The sequence below is a fragment of the Pteropus medius genome, unplaced genomic scaffold (assembly GCF_902729225.1).
Source record: "Pteropus medius unplaced genomic scaffold, Ma_sr-lr_union100, whole genome shotgun sequence".
Taxonomy (NCBI): domain Eukaryota; kingdom Metazoa; phylum Chordata; class Mammalia; order Chiroptera; family Pteropodidae; genus Pteropus; species Pteropus medius.
In genome coordinates, this window is record NW_024342471.1 from 4,205,077 (window position 1) to 4,226,743 (window position 21,667).

At 46.1% G+C, this 21,667-nt stretch overlaps 1 protein-coding gene across 1 annotated transcript in view; it reads right to left on the reverse strand.

The window, feature by feature from the left end:
• Positions 1–21,667, reverse strand: part of TGM6 (transglutaminase 6) — a 48,914-nt gene that overhangs the window by 7,706 nt on the left and 19,541 nt on the right. Inside the window, exons 2-9 of the mRNA XM_039863704.1 lie at positions 8,700–8,873; positions 7,913–8,161; positions 7,023–7,141; positions 5,628–5,756; positions 4,032–4,209; positions 3,345–3,483; positions 830–933; positions 516–758 (exon numbers count right to left, since the gene is read on the reverse strand). Of these exons, the coding sequence (XP_039719638.1) occupies positions 516–758; positions 830–933; positions 3,345–3,483; positions 4,032–4,209; positions 5,628–5,756; positions 7,023–7,141; positions 7,913–8,161; positions 8,700–8,873 (1,335 nt within the window). The remainder of the gene's footprint in view (positions 1–515; positions 759–829; positions 934–3,344; positions 3,484–4,031; positions 4,210–5,627; positions 5,757–7,022; positions 7,142–7,912; positions 8,162–8,699; positions 8,874–21,667) is intronic.

Below are 21,667 nucleotides of genomic sequence, written 5' to 3' on the forward strand. Positions count from 1 at the left end.
TACATGTACTAAAAATTGTATCCCATCAAGTACAGGCTCTTTAATAAACCGAAGACCACAATTAGTGACTATGGCATAGGCCTAGGCAGATGACAAATAGGAGCTGCTATTATTATTAATCATTATTATTATTATTCTTACTATTATTACTTTGAACTGGGCCATAGTGCTATGTATCCTAGGCGTTCAATAAATAATACCTGCTACTATTATCAATATTATTATTAGTAATTTTTATCATATGTGAACATACCTTGTATAGTGCCTGGTAAGTGATAAGTGTTCAAGGAAATGAAACTTTTATTATTACTAGATGTGGGAAATCTTTTTAGCAAACAGAGGATGTTATTAATAGTAGCTAAAGACACATGGCTCAAAGCACAAAGACAGTGCTGAATGAAGCTATCACCACCATAACACACGGGAGAGGGGCTGGCCCTGGCCACCTGCAGTTGTACTTCTACAGCAGACGGGTCATCAGGGAAGGCTAATGGAGGCCGCCATGTTGTCCTTACCTTCCGGATACTTGTAGAGGCTGGTGATGTCCACACGGGAATCGCTGCCCACCGCCTTGGTGCTGATGCACCTCCCGATCTTCTTCGTGTCTGAGTATACACGCTCCCGGCTCTCATCCTCATTCCAGAGCCAGGTGATGTAATCTGCGTTGACCTCCGCAAACACAAAGGGGCCATCGTGGGCCAGGTGCACGTCGCCTTCACGGATGGCAGTGACTGAGGCCGGGCCACACCGGAACACTCCTGAGCATGAGGAGTGGGCATGAGCAGCACGAGAGAGGAAAAGTCAGGGTCCCACCCAGCTGAGCCCATACCTTCGCTCTCCTCCTGGGGAGTGGCATCCAGAACCTGCCAGCCATTGTAAGAGGAGCCCAAGTCCTGCCGGGCAAACCAGCTCTCATTCCAGACATGGAAATTCCTGCCACAGAGAGAGGATGGAGCAGCGTGGCTTATAGTCAACACAGGGGCTTATGGGAGGGGATGTTCCTAGGGCAGGCCAGACCCTGGGCTGGTACTCTGCAACAGAGCTGTGGCTAAATCTTGTGAACCATTCATTCAACTATGTCGATGAGCATATATTGTGTGTGTGAACGTGTATAAATATCAAGGACCTGTTGTTTAAGATATGAGAAATACAACCTCAAATAATATAGAAGATCTTGCCCTCTTGCAGCTCACATTTTTCCAAAAGAGACAGATGAAGAGACAGGCAAAATTAAGTAAGCAGATAAATAAAACAAATGTAAGTAAATAACTGCTGTAAAGAAAGAGGCTTGAGATAGAGAACAACTGCTGGAAATCTACTCTAGGTAAATGGCATCTAAGATGAGATTTAAAAGAGAAAGAATTAGCTATAGGAAGAGCGAAGAGAACGATGTTCCAGGCAGAAGGAACAGCATGTGCAAGGGCTCTTAAGACAAGAAAACCTTAACGTATTTGAGGGAGGGAAAATACGTAAGTATCTTTGAGCTACAGCAAGCAAAACGTGTAGGTAATGTTTAGATTGTGTAGCATTCTGTAGGCTTGGTATAAAGTTCAGCTTTTATTTTAAGTTTTCCATGTTCAAGACGAGAATATGAAACTAGGAAAAGTGACACAAAGTCACCCACTAAGGAAGCAGCAGAGAGAATCTGTGGTTGGCGTTACTTGGCACCTTGACAGCTGGTCTCCGAACTCCTCTTAGGAAAGTAATCGTTTTTGTTTGGGAAAATACCTTGATAAGCATTTGGAAGTCAAAGGTAGGATAGTGGCACCTCCATGGTGACAGAGGCCACCAAATCCAAAAAAAGCGTCTGTCCATTCTGCATGAGGAAAGGAGGGTGTAATTTTTGTCATGCTCCTGCGGGGACACAGAGTGAAGAGAAGCCAAAGAGAAGGAAAGGAGAGGAGAGATGCGGAGAGGTGGTCTGAGGCTAGAGATGGGCTGGCAGAAGCTCCCTGGGGGTGGCGAGGACATTCTAGGAACATGGGTGCTGAGACTGTCTGTGTTCTGTATTGTATGCTTTTCGCAGTTTCCCCTGCTCTTTAGAAAGTTGGATTATGTGACAACTTGCACACATACGAACAGACTTTTGGACAAGATTATTCACTGAAGCCTTGTTTGTAAAGGCAACCATTTTGGTCCATCCAAGTGAGATGATTAGATAAACTATGGTTCTTCCATGCAATTGAAAGGCTGACCAGGTTCCTACCTCCGGCTCTTCTACTCACTACCTGTGGGCCTTAGACCAATTACTTAGCTTCTCTGTGCCTCGGTTTCGTCATCTGTAAAAAAGGAAAGTACTAGCTTGCTCACAAGGTTGTTTGGAGGAATACATGAGTGAGTATATGTCTGACACTTACAACTGGGCCTAGCATAGACTAGGTGCTCGCCGAATTTAATATTATTTTACACAGTACAAAAATAAAGAAAACTGGAATGTGCTGATACGAAATTGTTAAATGAATAAGCAAGACGAACAATACAGGCGTACCTCGGAGATATTGCAGGTTTGGTTCCAGACCACTGCAATAAAGCAAGTATTGCAATAAAGCGAGTTGTGATCTTTTTGCTGGCGACCCTCCGCCAGCAAAAAGATAAATATGTGGATTCCTCTGAGCATTCTTGCCTTCAGTTTGTGAAAAACACAACGTCTTTGAAGTGCAATAAAGCAAAGTGCAATAAAATGAGGTATGCCTGTATTACATTATGCTGCTGATGCTAAAAGCAGGGGTGCAAGGGAATTCTGTATGCGTATGTTCCTGTGTCTGCAGGGCCTCACTGTGGAAAGATATGGAAGAAGCTAGTCACGGTGCTGCCTCGAGGAGGAGGACAGGGAGATTGGAAATGGGCAGGAGGGAGATAGCACTGTGACCCATTTTGGAATATTAAAGCACATGAATGTGTTTCCTATTTTAAAAATTGACTTAAAATTAATTTTTAAAAGCTTTGTGCGAAAAGTCTTGTTTGAACTGAGAAAGGAGACTGTTTTCCACCTGAGATACATAGCATGTACCCAGGTAGCTGAAAGAAGCAGAAGCGTGATGCAGAGGTAACTCTGCAGAGGGAATCTGGGCTCCTTCATCACAGGACTCTCGGGAGGGCTGCAGTCCACAGAGGGGAGGACAGGGAATTCAAGGCATCAGATCTTGAGCCCCACTCTTGATCTCTGAGTCACGTGCCCAAAGACCCCTGATTCACAGAAGAGGAGTTGCCCTGACTGGGGCTACCCCGTCCCTCTGCAGGGTACCTCTTACTCCTTCCAGAACTGGCTCCAACTCAGGAGAGCTGGGTTCCAGATCTGGGTCTGCCTCAGGGAGCCCCTGGGACCCAGCGGGCCTAGGACCTACCACATGCTGTCTTCTGTCAGGTCTTCCAGGGTCCGCCCAAAGGAGTCCACGTATTTGTCTACACTCAAGTTCCTGTCCGTGTCATGGGCCGAGTTAAAGTTGGACACGACCCGTGTGGCGATCCCCAAGCACCTAAGGACTGAAGAGCAGGAGGCTGGAGAGGCTCCAGGAGTTGGCCAAGACGCTGGACTTGAGATGGGCCTTGCCGCCCTGCCTCATTTCTGGCCATAACCCCCTTCCTGTCTTTGTCTGTCTACTTTATCAGGGCCGAGACTCCTGTCTCCACTCTCAGAAACACCGTCATCTTCTGTACATTCTCTCAGGGGACTTCTGGAGACACTACTGCCACCCCTCTTTGAATAGACAGGCTGAGAGGCTGGCAGGACTTTGGAAGGCATATAACAGCCATATAATAGCCTGAGGGAACTGGAGGCCTCAGGGCCACAGGACTTGCCCAGGAGTGCTCAGTGAGCTTCAAGCAGAGGGAGGTGGGACTCTTTCTGTAAAATAAATGATCAAAAATCACATGGATGAGCTATCTGGTTTCTCTCATTTCTCCATCACCAATAAAAGAAAGACTAGGTTTTTTCTGGGGAGGGGTAAAGAAACAGCTCTATGCAAATATATGCAAATGAGTGTAAATGAGGAGACTGGTGGGTGGAGTGGGAAACTTCTTTCCCTGGGTACCTGTGCACATGACTCCAGCGAAGACCCAGCATTGGCCATATTTGACTGGCTTGAACCTGCCCTTGAACCACTTGTGCAGAATGGCCACGCTGCCACGCCAGTGCAGTGGGCTGGTACCGCCGCCGTACTTGCCCTGCCACTGGCCTTGAACCACACCCCGGTCATTGTTGCTGTTCACCTGGGCAGAGGAAGGCACAGGTCCACCACAAGGTAGGGCTCCCCTCTTTAGGAACCTTGCCATCATAAAATCATCTCTAACTTTGGACCACCCAGTCATCTGGGGTTACCCCTTGTTGTTAAACTGTCTGAAAATTGGGGCCACCTGCTGTCTTAAAATACCTACTTTTTGGTACCGTTTATTATTTTCAATTACCTTCCATTGAGATACTCTACTGTTGAAAAGCATCTATGGTTTTAGAGCATTTCCTGTTTTAAATGATTTTTTTTTGGAGACTGTTGGTGGTGTAATAATTAGAGACAGCTAACATTCATTAAATGCTTACTATATGCCAGGCACTATTCTAAAGGCTTGGTGCACACTACAGTAACCTGCGTAAAGCAGGTTCTACTATTTTCCTTTTTTTTTTTAGGTTAGAAAACAGATTCAGAGGGGATTAGAGACTTGCCCAAATTACACAACAAGTCAGTAAAAGTTCAGGACTTTTACTTGGGGGCCTGTGCGGCTGTCCCTCAGGGCCTTCGTGCTCTACTGTTTAGAAATGGTCACCGTTTTTGATTCTCTGTGCTCCAACTCTGAGGTCTTGAAGAACTGAGAGTATTAAATATGAGAAAAACATCTTTATCCATTTTTGGAAACTTGCTATAGAGAGAGTTACTATGCCCTTGGCTACCTTTTGAGAAGGAAGCACTATGTCATGGAATAGATTAAAAATGGCACCCCTCCCATGGGGATGTGGGTCTGTGTACCCTCTCTCTGAATCTAGGCTGGCCTGTGACTGCTTTGACCAATGACTATGGTGGAAGTGATCTGTGCCAGTTTTCAGGCCCAGGCCTTATGGGACTGGCAGCTTCCACTTCTTCTTTTTGGAATAATTGTCTGGGGAGAAGCCAGCTGCCATGTGTGATTACCCTGAGACTGCCATGCTCTGGGGAAGCCCAACCTAGCCATGTAGAAAGGCTGCATGAAGAGGCAGAGTGATGACTGGCCAGCCTCAGCTGTTTCCATCAGCCCAGCTATCCCAGGCCAGACATGAGAGTGAGCAAGCCATCTCGACATTCCAGCTTCAGCAGACACTACATGGAAGAGAACCAAGGAAACACTGACTGCCAGAACCAAGGCCCCAGATATATGATCCTGTCAAACCACTCCAGATATCTGCAGCCATTCAGATGCCCCAGCTGAAGCATCTTGGAGCAGAGACAAGCCATCCTCATAGCGTCCTGCCCAAGTTCCAGATCTGCAAAATTGTAAGCATAGTAAATGGTTGTTTTATGCTACTGAGTTCTGAAGTGGTTCATTACACCACAATAGAGATTTAAAATAAGAGGTGACTTGGAAAAAATCATAGGGTGTGGCCCTGGGTTGGCCCAGAATCCAAAAAGGAGTGTGTATACAGGGATGGTGGGGCTCCTCACCATGGCGCTGATGACCCTGGTGACATAGATGGGGTCGTGACGGCAGGACACATCGGTGGCTGGGTCGTCTTGGTGACTGGGGCTTCGGTCCAGGATTGAGAGGCAAATGTTCAGGATGTTCTCCTCAAACTGTCCCCAGAGAGGCTGCTTTTAGAGGCCGGAGCCTCACCCATATTCCAGACCCTCCCATGACCCTCACTGTCAATCACTTGGGTGGTGCAAGAGAGTTTGTCTCATCAGCCCCCCAGGGATACCACAGAGCATCTTCCTCTCAGAAGCCCTTTCTCAAAGAGTCACTTGGGAACCAAGTTCAACCTTAATCGAATCCCCTCCTGTTCAATAGCCCCTTACGGCTCCCTAATCTTCACAGTAAAGACTGTGACAAACTTGTAGCTCTGGAGTCACATTGACCTCACTGGCACGCACATTTGGTTTACAGGATTTTTAAAAACTACTTTGGAATTAATTGACACACTGCAGGATTCATGTAAAAAGTGGGAGATTTTTACATACAAATTAATATTTCTGGTCTCTGAAAATTTGGAAGGTCTGGGAACCCTCACTTTCCCACATGGCATTAAGAGGTGAGTGCTGAGACGTGGTTACCGCTGAGGTGGATCCTAAACTCTCCAGTGTATCATCCCTGCCCAGCCCCCAAGCGCCCCACCACGCCCCCTTCCAGGCTCCTCAGCCTGACAGTCAAGTTCCTTAACTTGCCTGGCCAACCTTCTTCTAGCTGGGCACCCTGAGCCCAGGCAGACAGAGCTCCTGTAGCAGAATCTCAGCTACTCTCTGACGTCCCACTTCCAGGCTGATCTCTCTGCTCTTCCCTCTGCCTGTCCAGATCCCGCCCAACTTTGGACACCCACTCCAAGACCATGAAGCCTTCCGCAGTCCCCAAGGTAGTGTTTTCATCTCTTCTGAACTTCCTTTTCTTCCACCTCTACCACTCTGACTTTCCTCCACCTATCCCACCTTGTATTATAACTATTTATCTAAGTCAGTGGCTCTCAAGTGTGGCCCCAGACCCGCAGCAGTGGCAGCACCTGGCCTCACCTACTGAATCAGCCATCTGTGTGTTTAATGAGTCCTCTGTGTGATGCTGGTACATGTTCGAGACTGAGAACCACTGATCCAAGCTATCTCTTTCCCTAGGAGAATTGACTCATTCTGTTTCCAAATTATATCCAAAGCACTTTGCCTTCCCAAGTACTCAGCACAGGCCCTGACACAACTACTAGTAGATGAATGAATAAATAAATGAATGAATGAATTTGCTCTAGGAGTCAGACAGCTTGTCCCTCCTGGGAAGAAGTGAGCAGACAGAAGGATTCCTGGGCTGACTTTTTGCATGTCCAAGCCTACGTCCCCCTTCTGGCCTGTGCCCCTGGAGACCTGCCCGAAGTTCCAGCCTTGGGCTCGGATGCGCTTCTCCACGCCTCGGAAGATGATCCCGTTGTCATTGAGCACGTACTCCTGTCTCTCCTCCTCCGAGGCCAGAAACACGTCATCCTCTGAAAAGCAGTCGTCAGGCCCGGCGTGGGCTGGGGCTCTGGCCTTGCCAACTTGGGGAAGGGGCTACGTCAGGGATCAGCTGCAGGACAGTGCCTGGAGGCTGACTGGGGCAGGAGAGGCCAAGAGGGGGCTTGCTGGGCTCCCAGGCTGCCTTGTAGCCAAGTCCCATTCCACCTGGCTGATCTTTCCCCAGGCTGGGACCAACCCAAACTAGCCCATGACTGAGGGATTTTAGGAGTCTTGATGCCTTTGGGTGACCCCACTAATGCTAACAACAGAGTTACATTTCTTAAATATTAATAAGAATACTGATCCCAGTACCTCTTATGATGTAGCTTGTACATTATAAGCATTAGCACTATGAATTCTCACCATAACCCTAAGAGGCAGGCGCTGTTATTCCCGTATTACAGATGAGGAAACTGAGACTCGGAGGGAGGCAGTAGCAGCACTGAGACCGAATCAAGGCTGTCAGAATGCTAAAGCCCAGGCCCTACGCACTCCTGGGCCTCTTGTGCCATCAAGCCTCATCCCTGCTCACTGGCCTGCGCACACCAGAAACCACAGATTCCTGTCCCTCTGTCACCGGCTCCTTTGTAGCACCAGCTACCAGGTTTCTCTGCCCGGTGTCTACCTCCACCTAGGCCCAGCTCTCGCCAAACTTTTGGCATTCACCTCCCTGTCCATTAACCTGCCTCCTAGGCCCCATTTAAGGGCAGGCCCTCCTCTGGGACAGCTTCCAGGAAAGCCTTGGACTCAGCAGCTCCTACCTGGGCACCATGGGTTGAAAAGAAGAACAAACTCGCCCAGCTTCCGGTTACTGCGTTTGCGGAGAGAGGAAACCCTGGCACTCAGCAGGTAACGGCCAATGACGGCACTGGGAGGGCTGGTGAGGCTGACAGTCACTGTGTTCTTCGTCTGAGCCTCCTTTACTGCTGTCCAGGCATCTCCCCCCTCCGCCTCCAGCTCTGATGTATGGAACACGACTTTGGTGTGGAGAGCCTCAGAAGCCTGGGGTCCTGGCAGAGAAGAGAGGGAATCAGGAGACCCAGCCACCCCTAGGAAACCCAGCTCTAGAGGAGTGGAAGAGCTACAGGCCTGGAAATGCACCCTTCACTCCATGAGCTGCTGGGACACTGTTGGGGGAAGGACCTGACCAAGGGGGCCCATGGCAGAATGGGGTACATCTCAGCTGTCCTGACTGCCACCCACCTCCTAGATCAATGAGAAAGTGACAGGACCCTTTGAGACCAAAGTCTGTCTGTCTGGCCAAGAAAGACAAGCTTGGTCTCCAAAAGTGCCTGATGATTGCTTGTATCCTCCAAGACCCTGGATCCCTTGGTATCCTCAGGATTCCAGAGTTGTCATCTTATCTATCGCATTCCTAGCCATCCCCAGAAAGCTGTCATTAAAAGCTTCCAGGATTCAGGGCTCATCCCAGCTACAGGGACTTGCTTTTCCTAAAGTCTGGGCTGACAACCACAGGGACTCAGGTCTCTGGTCACGAGACAAGTGCTTCTGACTGCAGCCAGTGGAGGGCACTGGTGAGCTAGTTACCTGTCTCCGCTGTGAAGACAAGCGTTTCCTTGCTGTCCAGGGGGCGATTCAGCTCCAGTACGAAAGTGAACATCTGGCCCCTGCGAACCACCAGCTCAGGGCCTGGGTACTCCTGGGTGTGGTGGGCAATACCATTCCTCGGCCACTGCCAGTCCACCGCAGTGACTCTGAACCCTGAGTTGGGAGAGGACAGAGAAGAGGCCAAGCCCTTAGCATGTTTCTAATCCATGCCGGGCTTCAACCCACCGGTCGTTTGCTCATGCAGCCACTATTTATCTTATACAGTAGATTCCGGTTATTCGCTGTAATTACATTCTAAAAGTCTCCGTGAACTCCAAATTACTGAATACTGAACCAATGTTCCTAGTGAAATACAGGGCTAGGTTCCTGTGAGCCTCTGGTTACAGCTTTGTCATCAACTGATCAATACATAACCTTGTTTTGTGTGTATTTCTGTGTAAAGTCATCTTATTTAATATATTGTTGATTCATTAACATTGAACTCATGGACAGTAGCACTATAATTCATAACTGAATGAAGCTTATCTAACACGGGTTTTCTCCATAAGGCACATTGCAGCCTCCCTGTGCTTAGGAACACTACACAATGCTCAGCACTACGCTTGGGGCTGTTTTAAACAGCGAAATCCCCAACAAAAAAAGCAAAAATGCAAAAAAAAAACACATGGCACTAAGTAAATCGTGAAAGGACACTTGTTCATAGTATGAGAGCAAAAACAAGAAGGTAGAGCATCACCTTGTTTGCCTTTAGTTGGGAGAGAACATGCATGTTAAGTGACTCCATTTTTCATCGTTCTGCACATGACTGCAAATGACCATGAAAGTGCCAAGGGTGTTTATTTGGAGTTAAAAATATATTTCAGAGAGTAGGCCAGTTGACAAACATGGAATCCACGAATATTGAGATCAGCTGTATATTCTCTGTGCCAGGCTAGTGGCCAGCGCTGGGAGACACTGGTGAACAAAATAGATGTGGGCTTGCCCTGGAGGAATACACAGTGAGACCGTGTGGCTCAATGACTGTGAGCACAGCCTCTGGGGTCAGCTGGTGTGGATTCAAATCCTGACTTGGTCATCTACTGATTAAATTACCTTCTGCTTGACCTCTTTGTACTTCAGTTTCCTCTAGAGTAGGAATAATAATACCTTGTGGCGTGAATGTGGAGGATAACTGCCTGTCATTTACAGCCTCGAGAATGAGAGATCAGTAAATGTTAGTTATTATATCCCAGACAAGCACGGGTGACACCTAAATAAGTGAGTCTACAAATAACTAATTATCATTCTGATGCATGCTGTCAAGGAAAAGTACATGGAATGGAAAGAACATATAAAGAGGGGCCTGGCCTGGTCTGAAGGGTGACAAGTGAGGCTTGCTTGAGGAAATGGCATTTAGGCTGTCTTAACTGGATAGGGTGTCTCCAGGGAACAGTTGGGTATCATATCCAGTCTCAACCGAAGCATCTTCTCCCTCAATCTTTTCGGAGTTCATTTATTCAGGTGTCAGAACATTGTGCTGGGTGCTGCAGACTCAATAGTCCATGAAATATATATCAGCCCTGCCGCCAAGAAGTTGACAGTCCAGCAAAAGAATAGATATAACTCAAACATCTAACAGTAAGCTTTGAAAAGCATCCTTACAGCATGGTACCTGGTTTCCCTCTGAGCAAGTGATTCAAGAGACCAAGGAGGAAGCTGCAATGCCTTTTATGACTTAATCTTAGAAGTTACACTCTGTCACCTCAACAGTATGCTGGTCAAGGCAGTTACAAAGTCTTCCCAGGTTCAAGGGGAGGGAATACATCTCACCCCTAGATGAAAATCAGTTAATGTAACTTGTAAGAATAACATGCGAGATGAGATATATATTAATATGAATATCATGTGAAATAAAATCTGTCACACTTGAGAACCATTGGAGTAATATCATCAAGTATTCCCTGCCCAAGGGCGCCAGCTCTTGGCCTTATTTTATTTGGTGCCTAGCATACAGTAAATACTCAGTTATACTTGAATGGACTATTAGATAGGTTTTATTTCATAAAACTTCCTATTTTATGAACAATGTAGATGTCTAACCAATGTACTGTATACTTGAAACTAATTTAAATAAATAAATCTATTTAAAAAAACTCCCTATGTACCAAGTACTTTGGTTAATATTTTATAAATATTTAGCTCATTTAATCTTCATAAACCATACGATGGAGTATTATTATTATCCTGACTTCACAGATGGGGAAAATGAGGCTACAAGTTACACAGCCTATAGGTGATGGAGCTGGGAATCTGGCTCCCGAGTTTGTGCTTGTATGGAATCCTTAGGCTATGCTGCCATTACCTTTAACCCCACAAGAGTCACAAACTCAGAAGCCCCAGACTCAAAACACAACATGGGCTTTGTCCATGTAAAGCAATGGTTCATCTAGGCCAAAGTCTAGAGAGAGACTTTGGCTTTTAAAAGATTCTAGAAACTTCCTATAACCTTATGGTTAGGAGAGTGGCTGAGTGTATTTTCTAAAAATGATTGCAATAATATCTTCCATCCCATATACTTTTCTTATAATGTGATGTCAATACTCCTCTCATCAAAAAGTGGGATATATATTTCTTCCCCCTGAATCTAGGAGGACTTGTGGCTAAAACAGAATGACACTTTGTGACTTCCAATGTTAAATTATAAAAGTTGATATAGCTTCTGCCCGGTTTTCTTGAGTGGCTTGATCCTGGAACCCAGTCACAGGTCATGAAGAAAGCCAAAGGGCCTGTGGAGAAGCTCACATGGAGAGAGACCAAGAACCCCAACCCACAGGCCACTGAACTCTCAGTAGACAGCTAGCACCAATTTGGCAGTCATGGGAGTGAACCATCTTGTAAACAAATTCTCCAGCTCCCAGTCACGCTGTCCCACCTGACATTGAATGAGGCAGAGACAAACTGTACCTGCTGAGCTCTGCCCAAATGGTAGGTTCTTGAGTGAGAGAATGATAGCTGTTGTTTTAAGCCTCTAAGTGTCGGGGTTGTTTGTTACACAATAGGACATTGAAATATGGAGGAAGCCTTAGCAATAACTGAAATGGAGTTTTCCAACAAGCCCAGTAGGATCAGGACTCAAAGTTAGATTTAATTTGATTTAAATAGTATCAGTAAATGTGACATATCTTTCGCATCCAAGGTGGGGTTGTCAATTCATACCTGCTAAACTTTTCAACATGAAGCTCTGGTTTCTGGATGAATCTTTAGTATCCTCTTTTAATAATAACGTTCAGCTCTTCGTTCCAATACCCAAACACTAACTCAGAGGCTGGGTAAGGTTGTTTCAGGTGATGTGAAAGCCAACCTGCCCTCAACTATGATAATAAGAATAATAAAATGAATAGCTAACATATACAATACCATGAGTCAGACACTATCCTCTGTGCTTTATATTTATAAACTCATTCGATCTTGAGAATAGTCTTATGAGATAAATACTATTATCATTCCCCATTTTACAGAAGAGGAAACAGAAGCACAGAGAGGTTAAGTAACTTGATAAAGGTCACACAGCTAGTAATGGTGGTACCAGAATTCTATCCTGCCTCTCTGATGATCAAGGGCTGAGACCAGGAAATGTCAAATCTTGAGTCGTTGGGGTATGGAATGGAGCAAACACAGGCTTCGGAGCCAGACAAATCTTGACCCTGCCCCCAGTTTTGCTATCTATTGTATGTCCTTGGGCATATCAGTGTCCTGATCTAAAAATGGAGGTAATGATAACACCTACCCCACGGGATTCTTGGGAGGATTCAACCAAGAAAACTGCCTCTGTATGAAATCCAGTGGAGTGGAATTTGGCATATAGCAAGCACTCAGCAAATGTCATTTTCTTTCACTCTGGGACCTGCTCTCTTATACCATATGCTTCTTCCTCCTTTCCTGCTTGCCTCTGCCTTCTCTCATGGCCAAAGCCAAGGCCAAATCTTCTGTGCAGCCTGGGAGCTCTGAGCAAGGCCCTGTGACTAATTTTTCCCATCCTTCCACCATAGCTGAAATGAAACTGGTCCCAGGATTATTGTTCATCAGCATCTAACAATTATGAACCAGCCACAGTCAACTGTTTACAGTGGAGGTGTAGCTACTCTAACCTTGGGGAGTAGGGTTGGCTTTCATGATTACTTGGGGTGCTTCTTCTCCCCCAAAGAAGAGTCTCAACTCTTCAACTTGGTTCCGGAGACTGCCACTGGGAACCTGCTCAGTTTTCCAATCTGTCATTCACTCATCCTGCTCCCCTCTCTCATTTTCTCATTCCTGGATCCTAGAGTAGAAAATCTTAGAGTCATTCAGACCCAGGTCAGAATCCTAGATATGTCACTTGCTTACCATGTGTCCTTCAGCATGACTTAACCTCTCTCATCCATGAAATGGGTATAATAATGGCTTTCCTCAACTTTAATAATGAGATTTAATAAGATGATATCTGAAAAGCATTTGGTACATAGCAGGTGCTCTTTAAAAGTCCATTTTGTTTCTTACATGGTGTGATGATTAATTTTATGCACCAACTTGGCTGTTCAGATATTTGGACAAAATTATGCTGGTTGTTTCTGTGAAGATGTGTTTCAGATGAGATTAACATATAAATTAGTGGAATTTAAATAAAGAAGATTACTTTTCATAATGTGTGTGAGCCTCATCCAATCACCTGAAGGCCTTAATAGAACAGACAGACCACCCCTGATCAAGAAGGGATTCTACCAGCAGACTGCACTGGACTTGAACTGAAACTTTTCCTTGAGTCTCTAGCCTGTCAGCCTACCCAGCAGATTTTGGACTTGCCAGCTCCATAATTACATGATCTCTCTTTCTCTCTCTTTCTCTCTGTCTCTCCCCACGTACACACACACATCTCTGAAGAACCCTGACTAATACACAAGGTGAATGTAGAACATCGTATTTTTCAAAGATGGCTTAACTAATTTATATAGATGATAGATGGATTGATTCCATCCTACATGCTTTTCTTATGTGATTGAAACTCCTCCCACTGAGAGGTGGGGCCTATGTCCTCTTTTTTTGATTCTGAGTGGGAGCTTGACACTGTTCTGACCGATATATATGGCAGAATGTGAATGCCATATGCCTTCTGATACTAAGATATAAACAGGATATAGCTTCTGCTCGGTGATTTCTCTCAGGACAAGCACCTTTGGAGCCCTGAATTATCTATCTATCTATCTATCTATCTATCTATCTATCTATCTATCTATCTATCCATCTATCTATCTACCTACCTATCTATCTATCTACCATCCATCTACTATCATCAATCAATCATCTATCTATCTGATAAAGTGCAACGACATGGAAACCACCATGCTGGAGAGGCCATGAGGAAAGACCAGGATAGAGATGTCTGAGGAGGCTGAGCAACAGACGTGGGAAAGAAGGCTTTGTGATGATTCTGCCCCAGTCATAGTCAGACTGCAGCGAGGGGGAGATTCTGGGTGGAAGTTGTCTGGATGAGCCAAGTCCAGCATCAGAACTGTGAGTGATGATAATAAATAATAATAATAATAATAATAATAATAATAATAATATTGTTTTAAGTTAGTATCTTGGGGTAATTTTTTATGCAGCCACAGTGAGGAAAAATTTCAGAAATTATACAGGCTTCTCCTACATCAAGGGGTGGCATGAGAAAGTCAGCTTAGAGCAGATTTTATTTGGACTTCCTTTGTTTACATATGCCTGTGGACACCAGGCACCCACTCTCTGGGGTAAGGAGTAACAAGACCTTTGTAGCTTGGCAAAGATGGCTCCTCCAAGCCCTGCTTGATATATGAAGCTGGGGAAGAGGTGGGTACCGTTACATAAGGAGCATCTCAAGAGGAAAAGAAACTCTTGCCTTTTGAGATTCAATGTTACTGGAAGATTTTGATAAAATGGTCTTGATTGAGGTCTGCTGCACTTATGACTTTACTGCTCCACTCTGACTTCTCCTTTGAAATCCAAACAATGCATTCAACAATCTATATGAAATCTCCATTTGGTGGTCTTTTAGGCAAATCCAGCCTAAGATGCCCAGAGCATAACTCTCGATTTCTTCACCTCTACCATCCCCAAACCTCTGCCCTCCGCATCTTGGCAGGTGGCATTCAATCTGTCCTGGGGCTCAGGCCCAAACTAAAGAATCTTCTTTGATTCCTCTTTGCTCTCACATCTCTTATCTAATTCATCATCAAGTCTACATGGCACCACTTCCGAAACCTTTCTCGAATCCATCCCATGTCTCCATCTCCACTGCTACCCTAGGTCAAGCTACTGACATCTCTCTTGTCTACACTGTGACAGTTTTCTAACTGGTCTCCACTTGTGATGAGCTAGGTTGGTTCTAGTCTCAATATTCAGGCCTTAGATTCATGGAAAAGGCTAGTTCTAGCTTGGTCTAGGCTGGAAGCCCCAGTCTGGCATAACGATTTGGGGATAATGACTGAATATATGAGTAGGAACTTATACTGTTCACACATGTATTCTAAATGTGGGATGTTCTACAGTCACCAATGTCACTACAACGGTGAGCAGGTACGTTGCAGGACCAGTGTTCAACAGTGACCCTGTGTGGCAGAAGCTGGAACAAGTGTCAGGAGACTTGCCCATTGTCTTGCCAATTCTCACATTTGAAAGTATAGCTGAAGCCTTCTGTCTGAATTAGCCCCAGTGGTTTTTGGGCAGGAGCAGACCTCTCAAGTCCCAGAACTTTGAGCTCAGGTGGCCTCTGTTCAGGCAGGAACCCCACTTACCTTATTAGGATTGGCTAATGTAATAACAGCAGAGCTTGAAGGACCATTAGAAGCCCAGGTCTCCATTTTACTGACAGAAACTAAGACCCAGAGATGTGAAGAAAGAGACTTCTTGCCTGAGAGCACATTCAAGCCATGACTTATGTGGGGACAAGCCAGGACAGGATGCAATTTTTTTTTTTTTAAGGGAATGAGTCAGGAGCAGGGGATGAGGTTATTGGGTGGTAATTATCTCAGCCCTGGCAAGCCCCTTGGAGGGTTTAGGAGGTGAAGAGGGTTCCTGGACCATGGGTCATAGGTTCAAGTCCCAAGACCTCTACCTTGGCTTCCCTTTTCCCTGTCACAGACCAAACCAGCCCCCACTACCCTCTGAGTATCTGAAGCCTCATTACAGGAGGGTAATGGGTGTGGGATGAGTCAGAACTGCCATTATCATCATTATCCCTGAATCTCTGAGACCATCTCACAACTTCCTGCCCAGGGTCAAGTTCTTGGTGGATACTTGATCAGGTTCCAGCTTGCACACCTCTGAGAGGTAACTTGTCCACTGCCCAGATATTTGAAAGTTTTTTCTTCTGCTGAACCAAAGTCTTTTTTCTCGCTTCTTTTGTGCTCACTGTCCCCACTCTCCCCCTCTGTTACGGTCATAGAACACACCTGTTCCTTTTTCCCTTTGATGATTTTGAAGAGCTATTACCAAGAAATCCCCACCTGCCACCCTCATCAACACTACATCTGCCCTATACCAGGAGGTCACTGCTTTGGTCCCTCAGTGACCTGTTTTCAAAGCTGCTCCTTTGGTGATCTAAGTCATCTGTACTCGTCAGCATCACATTCCCATGACCTGGCATTTGTGGGCTGATATTCAGTCTAGGATCCCACTGAGGGAAAGCAACTGTTCTGGTGATTCAACCAATTCTACCCTAACCAGTGTCCTCCCCAGCCCTCATGGGGAATGATGGGCACTGGGAAGGGGAGCTGACATATAGGGCAGATCAAAGTCAGGAGACAGATATGCACATGGGATGGTTTCCAGATCTCCTATCAAAATAAACCCAGTATCACCGCTTCTATGTGCTCAGCTTGAATTCTACTCTCTGAGACTAATTGTCCCCAATTGATTATCAAGGAATCCAGGTTATGATTGTTTGCTTACATGTCTCTCTCCTTCACTGGACTGTGAGCTCCCTGCAGTTGAGGCCTGGATTTCATTCTCTCTAGATTTTTAGAGCCTGGCTCAGTTGGCTCAGAGCCAGGACATAGTAGATGTTCAATTAACATTGGTTGAATGAATGAATGAATGTCCCTCCGTGTCCCTTGGCTGGTACAAGTGTGTGAAAAGAGGAGCTGATGCTCACCAGCTTCCCGGTGCTCTCTTGAGGATCAGCCTCCCCACGCCCTCACCCTAGCCTCCTCAACCACCCATAATCCCTTCCTCTCAAGCTGTCACATTCCAAAACCTGCCCTTTCTTCCTGACTTCCTTCCTCCTGAAGTCATGGGTCCCGGAGGTAGGCAGAGTTTGTGCCCGCTGATCCAGGGACGCTGAACTGCCACTGGTTCCCTGTGGTAACTGGGCTAAGTCACTTCCTCTCTCTGGGCCTCAATTTTCCTATGAAATGACCCAGAAGGACTCTTACAGTTTTGATAGTCTGTGGTTTATTGAATCAAGTGCCTCTGATATCTCCAGTACTCCTCTCAGGCCCTCCCCACAACATCTGCCTTCCCTCCAGAGTGTGCTGACACAAGCGTTGTCACTCAGCACCTTGGTTGGCATCAGGGAAGAAATGGAAGAAGCAGTATTCCCTCTGGGACCCCTCTGGGTGACAGAGCACTAGAGACAGAGCCCTGGAATGGCAGTCAGGAGCCTTTGTGCAAATATTGATGATAATAATATGATTAATTACACACATATTTACTGAGTATCTAATATGTGCCAGTGCTGTTCTAAGTACTCTCTATGAATATGCACCCAAGGAACCCCAAGGACAGAATGGATGACATATTGTCGATCCTGGGGCCGCCACCCTGGGGACATATGAGGTGAGCTCCCAGCCCTGAGTTCAAGGCCCATGGACCCCGGGTCTGAGGCTGTTTCTGCAAGACGGAGAGAGAGGGATGTGGTAAGAGCATTCTCTCCACCTACCCTGTCACCTCAGAGCTTCTTAGTCTCTCCAGCTTTGCTGCTGCCCTTTTGGTCTCTCTCCAACCTTCTTCTCTTGACCTTTCTTTCCACTGTGCACAGTGACTAGGAGTCCGATATCAGAGGTACACACTTGAGTTCAAATGAAGCTTTGCCTCTTGTTGGCTGTGTGGCCTGAGGCACGTGACTGAACCCCTCTGAACCTCAGTCTCCTGATGAAAATGGGGGTGACGATAGCAGTATCTATGTAAATGAAATAATTCATATAGAGTACTCAAAACAGTACTGCCACCTATTAAGTACTCAGAAAATGTATATGTTATTAATCATATTATTATTATCAGTATTTGGACAAGAACTCCTGGCTGCCATTTCAATGTTCCGTCAATCAATGCTCTTCTGAATCTTCCACTTATTGACTGCGTGGCTCTGAATAAATTAGTGTATCTCTCTGAGGTTCAGATTTTATTCCCTGAAAAGTGGCAACAATAATACCTTCCTCATAGAGTTTAGGGGAGAATGAAGTAATGATCGTAAATACAATCATAAGAAAATGTATCACCTAAATCTGGAAATTTTGAGAGTGAAAGGAGAAGCCATCAGTTAACACTGTAGGACAACAAGCTTCAAGCAGGATGAATGGGCTCCTTTCTTATGACACTTGGCACAGTGCTGGGTCCACAGTTACGTGGTCAATAGATGGGGTTTTGGTATTGTTTCCTCTTCCTCACCCAAATCACCTTACCACTTTGGTTCTCCCCTCCCAATTCCTATATACATTGTATTTCTTTTTATTCTTTCCTCTTCACCTCTTGCTTAAATTACTGATTGGCCCCAACAACCTTGGAGCATTTTCAGCTCATCCAATTCAATCCATCCTATTACATTACTATGGAGAAACTGAGACTCAGTCAAGGGAAGGGACATTTCCAATTGCATGACAGCATGTCAGTTCCACTACTCATGAGCCATCAAACTCACAACTATTATGGTGGTATTCAAGGTCACTCGCAATTTGGCCTTGCCTACTACCTACTTTGTCAACCTTATCTTCTTTCCAGCTCACTTGCTTCCCAGCTGTTCCCAGAGAGCAGCCTAAGAAAGACTCCTAGCTGGAGGAAACGGTCTATGTGCAGAAGATTGCCTCCCACCCCCAGCCCAAGCTCTTCCTCTTCCTGCCCTTGGGTGACACCCAAGAGCTGATGATGCTCTCCTCCCCAGATTTCTGTCCCAGCCCAGGAATAGCACCCAGTGGGACTGAACTTAGATGGTTCTGCTGAAGTCAGCAACATCTTCCAGACTTTAGACTCAACGTAATTGGTTTTTAATGGGCCCCATTATGACCTTATCCTTAATATGCTTCATAGGCATCTGACTTCCATAGCTAAATGATTAATTGGGGAGGTGCCTGGGGCCCCTGCCCAAGCTCCCTTTCTTTCCTGGTCCTGTAGGACACTGCTAGTCACTCTTTCACCAGAGGGCAATGGCCCATCAACTCCAACCCAATGTCCCAGCCAGAGTCAACCTTACACAGAGTATTTGCCTGAATTCTTAGAATTTTTGAGCCATAAGATTATTATAATTCAACAATAGCAGAAGGGTCTCATTTCATTTGCTGACATTGATCACCTTGTAAGGACTACTTGAACTCTGTTGAGAAGAATTCCAGGGCCACAACCAGGCTCTGTAGGGAAGAGCTCAGGGGTCAACTAGTAATGTCTGCCACGGACAGTGTAAGGAAGGGGAGAAGAGAAGCAGCACGCAGGCCACACACTTTCTATCCGGGATCTTATGTCTCAGCCATTCATGCACAGATGGCATAGTATGCTTGGCCTACTGCTCTGAGAAGCATGTCCCCAAGAAGTCAGGAAGATCCAGAAGACTGGGTAATTTAATTCAACTAACTAATAGTCAGTGTCTACACTAGGTGTGATGGATCTAACCCTAATGTTTGACAGATGAGGTTTAGAGAGAGAAATGGTCACCCAGCAAGTTAGTAACAGACCTGACATTGGAACCTTCGTCACTGACTTTTCTCCTAGAAGCATCCTTTCTTAGCAATTAAACTTAGTCAAGTTTAAGGCTGATAGTACATCACATACTTAGAGAAGAGGACTTCCAGGTGAACCCTAAAAAGAAGATCCTGAAAGAAGCAAAGCCAGGGCTAACAGTGAGAAGCAACTTTAGCTCTCAAAACAGCAGTCTGGGGAGTGAGCTGTGGTGGTGAGGCCTGGTCCTCAGGGAGCAGACCCATCCCAAGAGCTAGGATGCCAGTAATGTCTGTCAGGGGAGAGTAAGAAGAAGTTCAAATACAACAAGGAAATTAAAAACTCGCCTCTGACAGTCAAAAAATAAACAAGAGTTGACTCATAATTGTCACATAATGCTGAACAATTGAAAATGGGAGGCATAGAATTAGAAACATCCTTTAAAGACTTGTGAGAGTAAGATCCTTGCTTCTATTGACATGCTCATCAGTGGACCCCAGCTCCTAGCACGGAGTAGGTATAAAATGTCCAATTGTTAACTAAGTTTCCATGGTGGGAGGGGTTTTTGTTTCTCATGATATTGGGGCCACAGGGAGGCGCATTTTCTGAGTGTACTGTCTACAAGGCCCCACATGAGATATTGCAGGGATATGACAAACTTGGTCTCATCAATTCCTCACATCAGGCCTGTGAGATGATTTGTATATAATCTCCAATTGACAGGTAAGAAAATGGAGGCACCAAAGGCAAATTTGCTTGCTCAAGATCACATAGCTCTTTTCATCTCAGACAGAGCTACTTTTGCCCTTGAGTCTTTGGGGTGAAAACTCGAAGAGGGTAAAGCTTAGGAAGCCCCTCTCTCCCCTCCACCCAGCTCACAATTCCAAAGTCTGCCCAGAAATGTTTCTGAATTCACATAATATACATGGTTTGTGAGATTCTGGTTCTTCTATCCTTCCCTTTCTGCTCTCCCTGTCCTCCAGTCCAGCAAGGCCTGGGGAGGAAGGAGGGTAAGGGCTGGCCCCAGCCCAGGAAGGGCTCTACCATGGACTTGCTGGATGGTCTGGGGCCAGCTCTTTCATCTCTGGGCCTCCATGTTCTCATGAACACAAGGGAACAGCTCAGGGACCATGCAGCTCTGCAATCCTAAGAATCAATGATGAAAGTTTTTTTCCACAGACACCCCTTTTCTGAAGATCCTCTCAGAGCCCTTGTGCCCCAAGGCTCCCAGGCCCTGCCCACTCACCTGCCATGCCAGGGCCGGCCTGACTCCTTGCTTCGTCTGCAAGGTGGTGTGTGGACTGTCAGGATGGCGTGTTGGAGCAGCCGGCCAGAGCCACGTTAATGAGGCAGATCTAGGAACACACCTTGGAGAGTCAGAATTCAAGAGGAGGCGTAACCCTTTTCACTCTGGTAGTGACACCTATGAGATACCTAGTCACCCAGTAATTGCCTTGGTTTGCACCTTGAAGGTAGCCAGTGTGGGAGTGGCTTCAGTCAGGAGGCCTTCCAAATTCTCTGTGGGAGAAACTGAGGCCAAGAAAGATCGCAAGCCTGACAAAGATCAGAGGAGGAAAGTACGAGGGAACTAGGTTTATGGTTGGCCATTATCACTCCTCACAATAACCCTCGGATGAGAAAACAGAGGTTCAGAGGGGACCCTAAAGGTACATGGTTATAAGCTGCAGAGCTGAGACTAGGACCCGGATCTCATAGCAATCAGTCTGGGGCTGTCTTTTCCCCCGATGGATGAGATGAGAAAGTTCCAGGGACCGTGGTTCTTCTCTCTTCTGTGTGGTTTCCAGAAGCATAGTCCCCTGTTCCTCTCCCAGGGACATGCCCCACCATGCCACATCCTGCCACACACCTGTGCACACCTACTAGCAGGTTCAGTCTTCATGGAGGAGTGCTGAGTTTCAGAGAACAAACTCTAGACCCACACAGGCTTAGGTTTGAAAATCTGCTCCTGGTCGTGGTCACTGGTGACACCAGCTAGGTCTGTGGTCCTCCCTGATCTTCAGTAAAATGAAGACAGT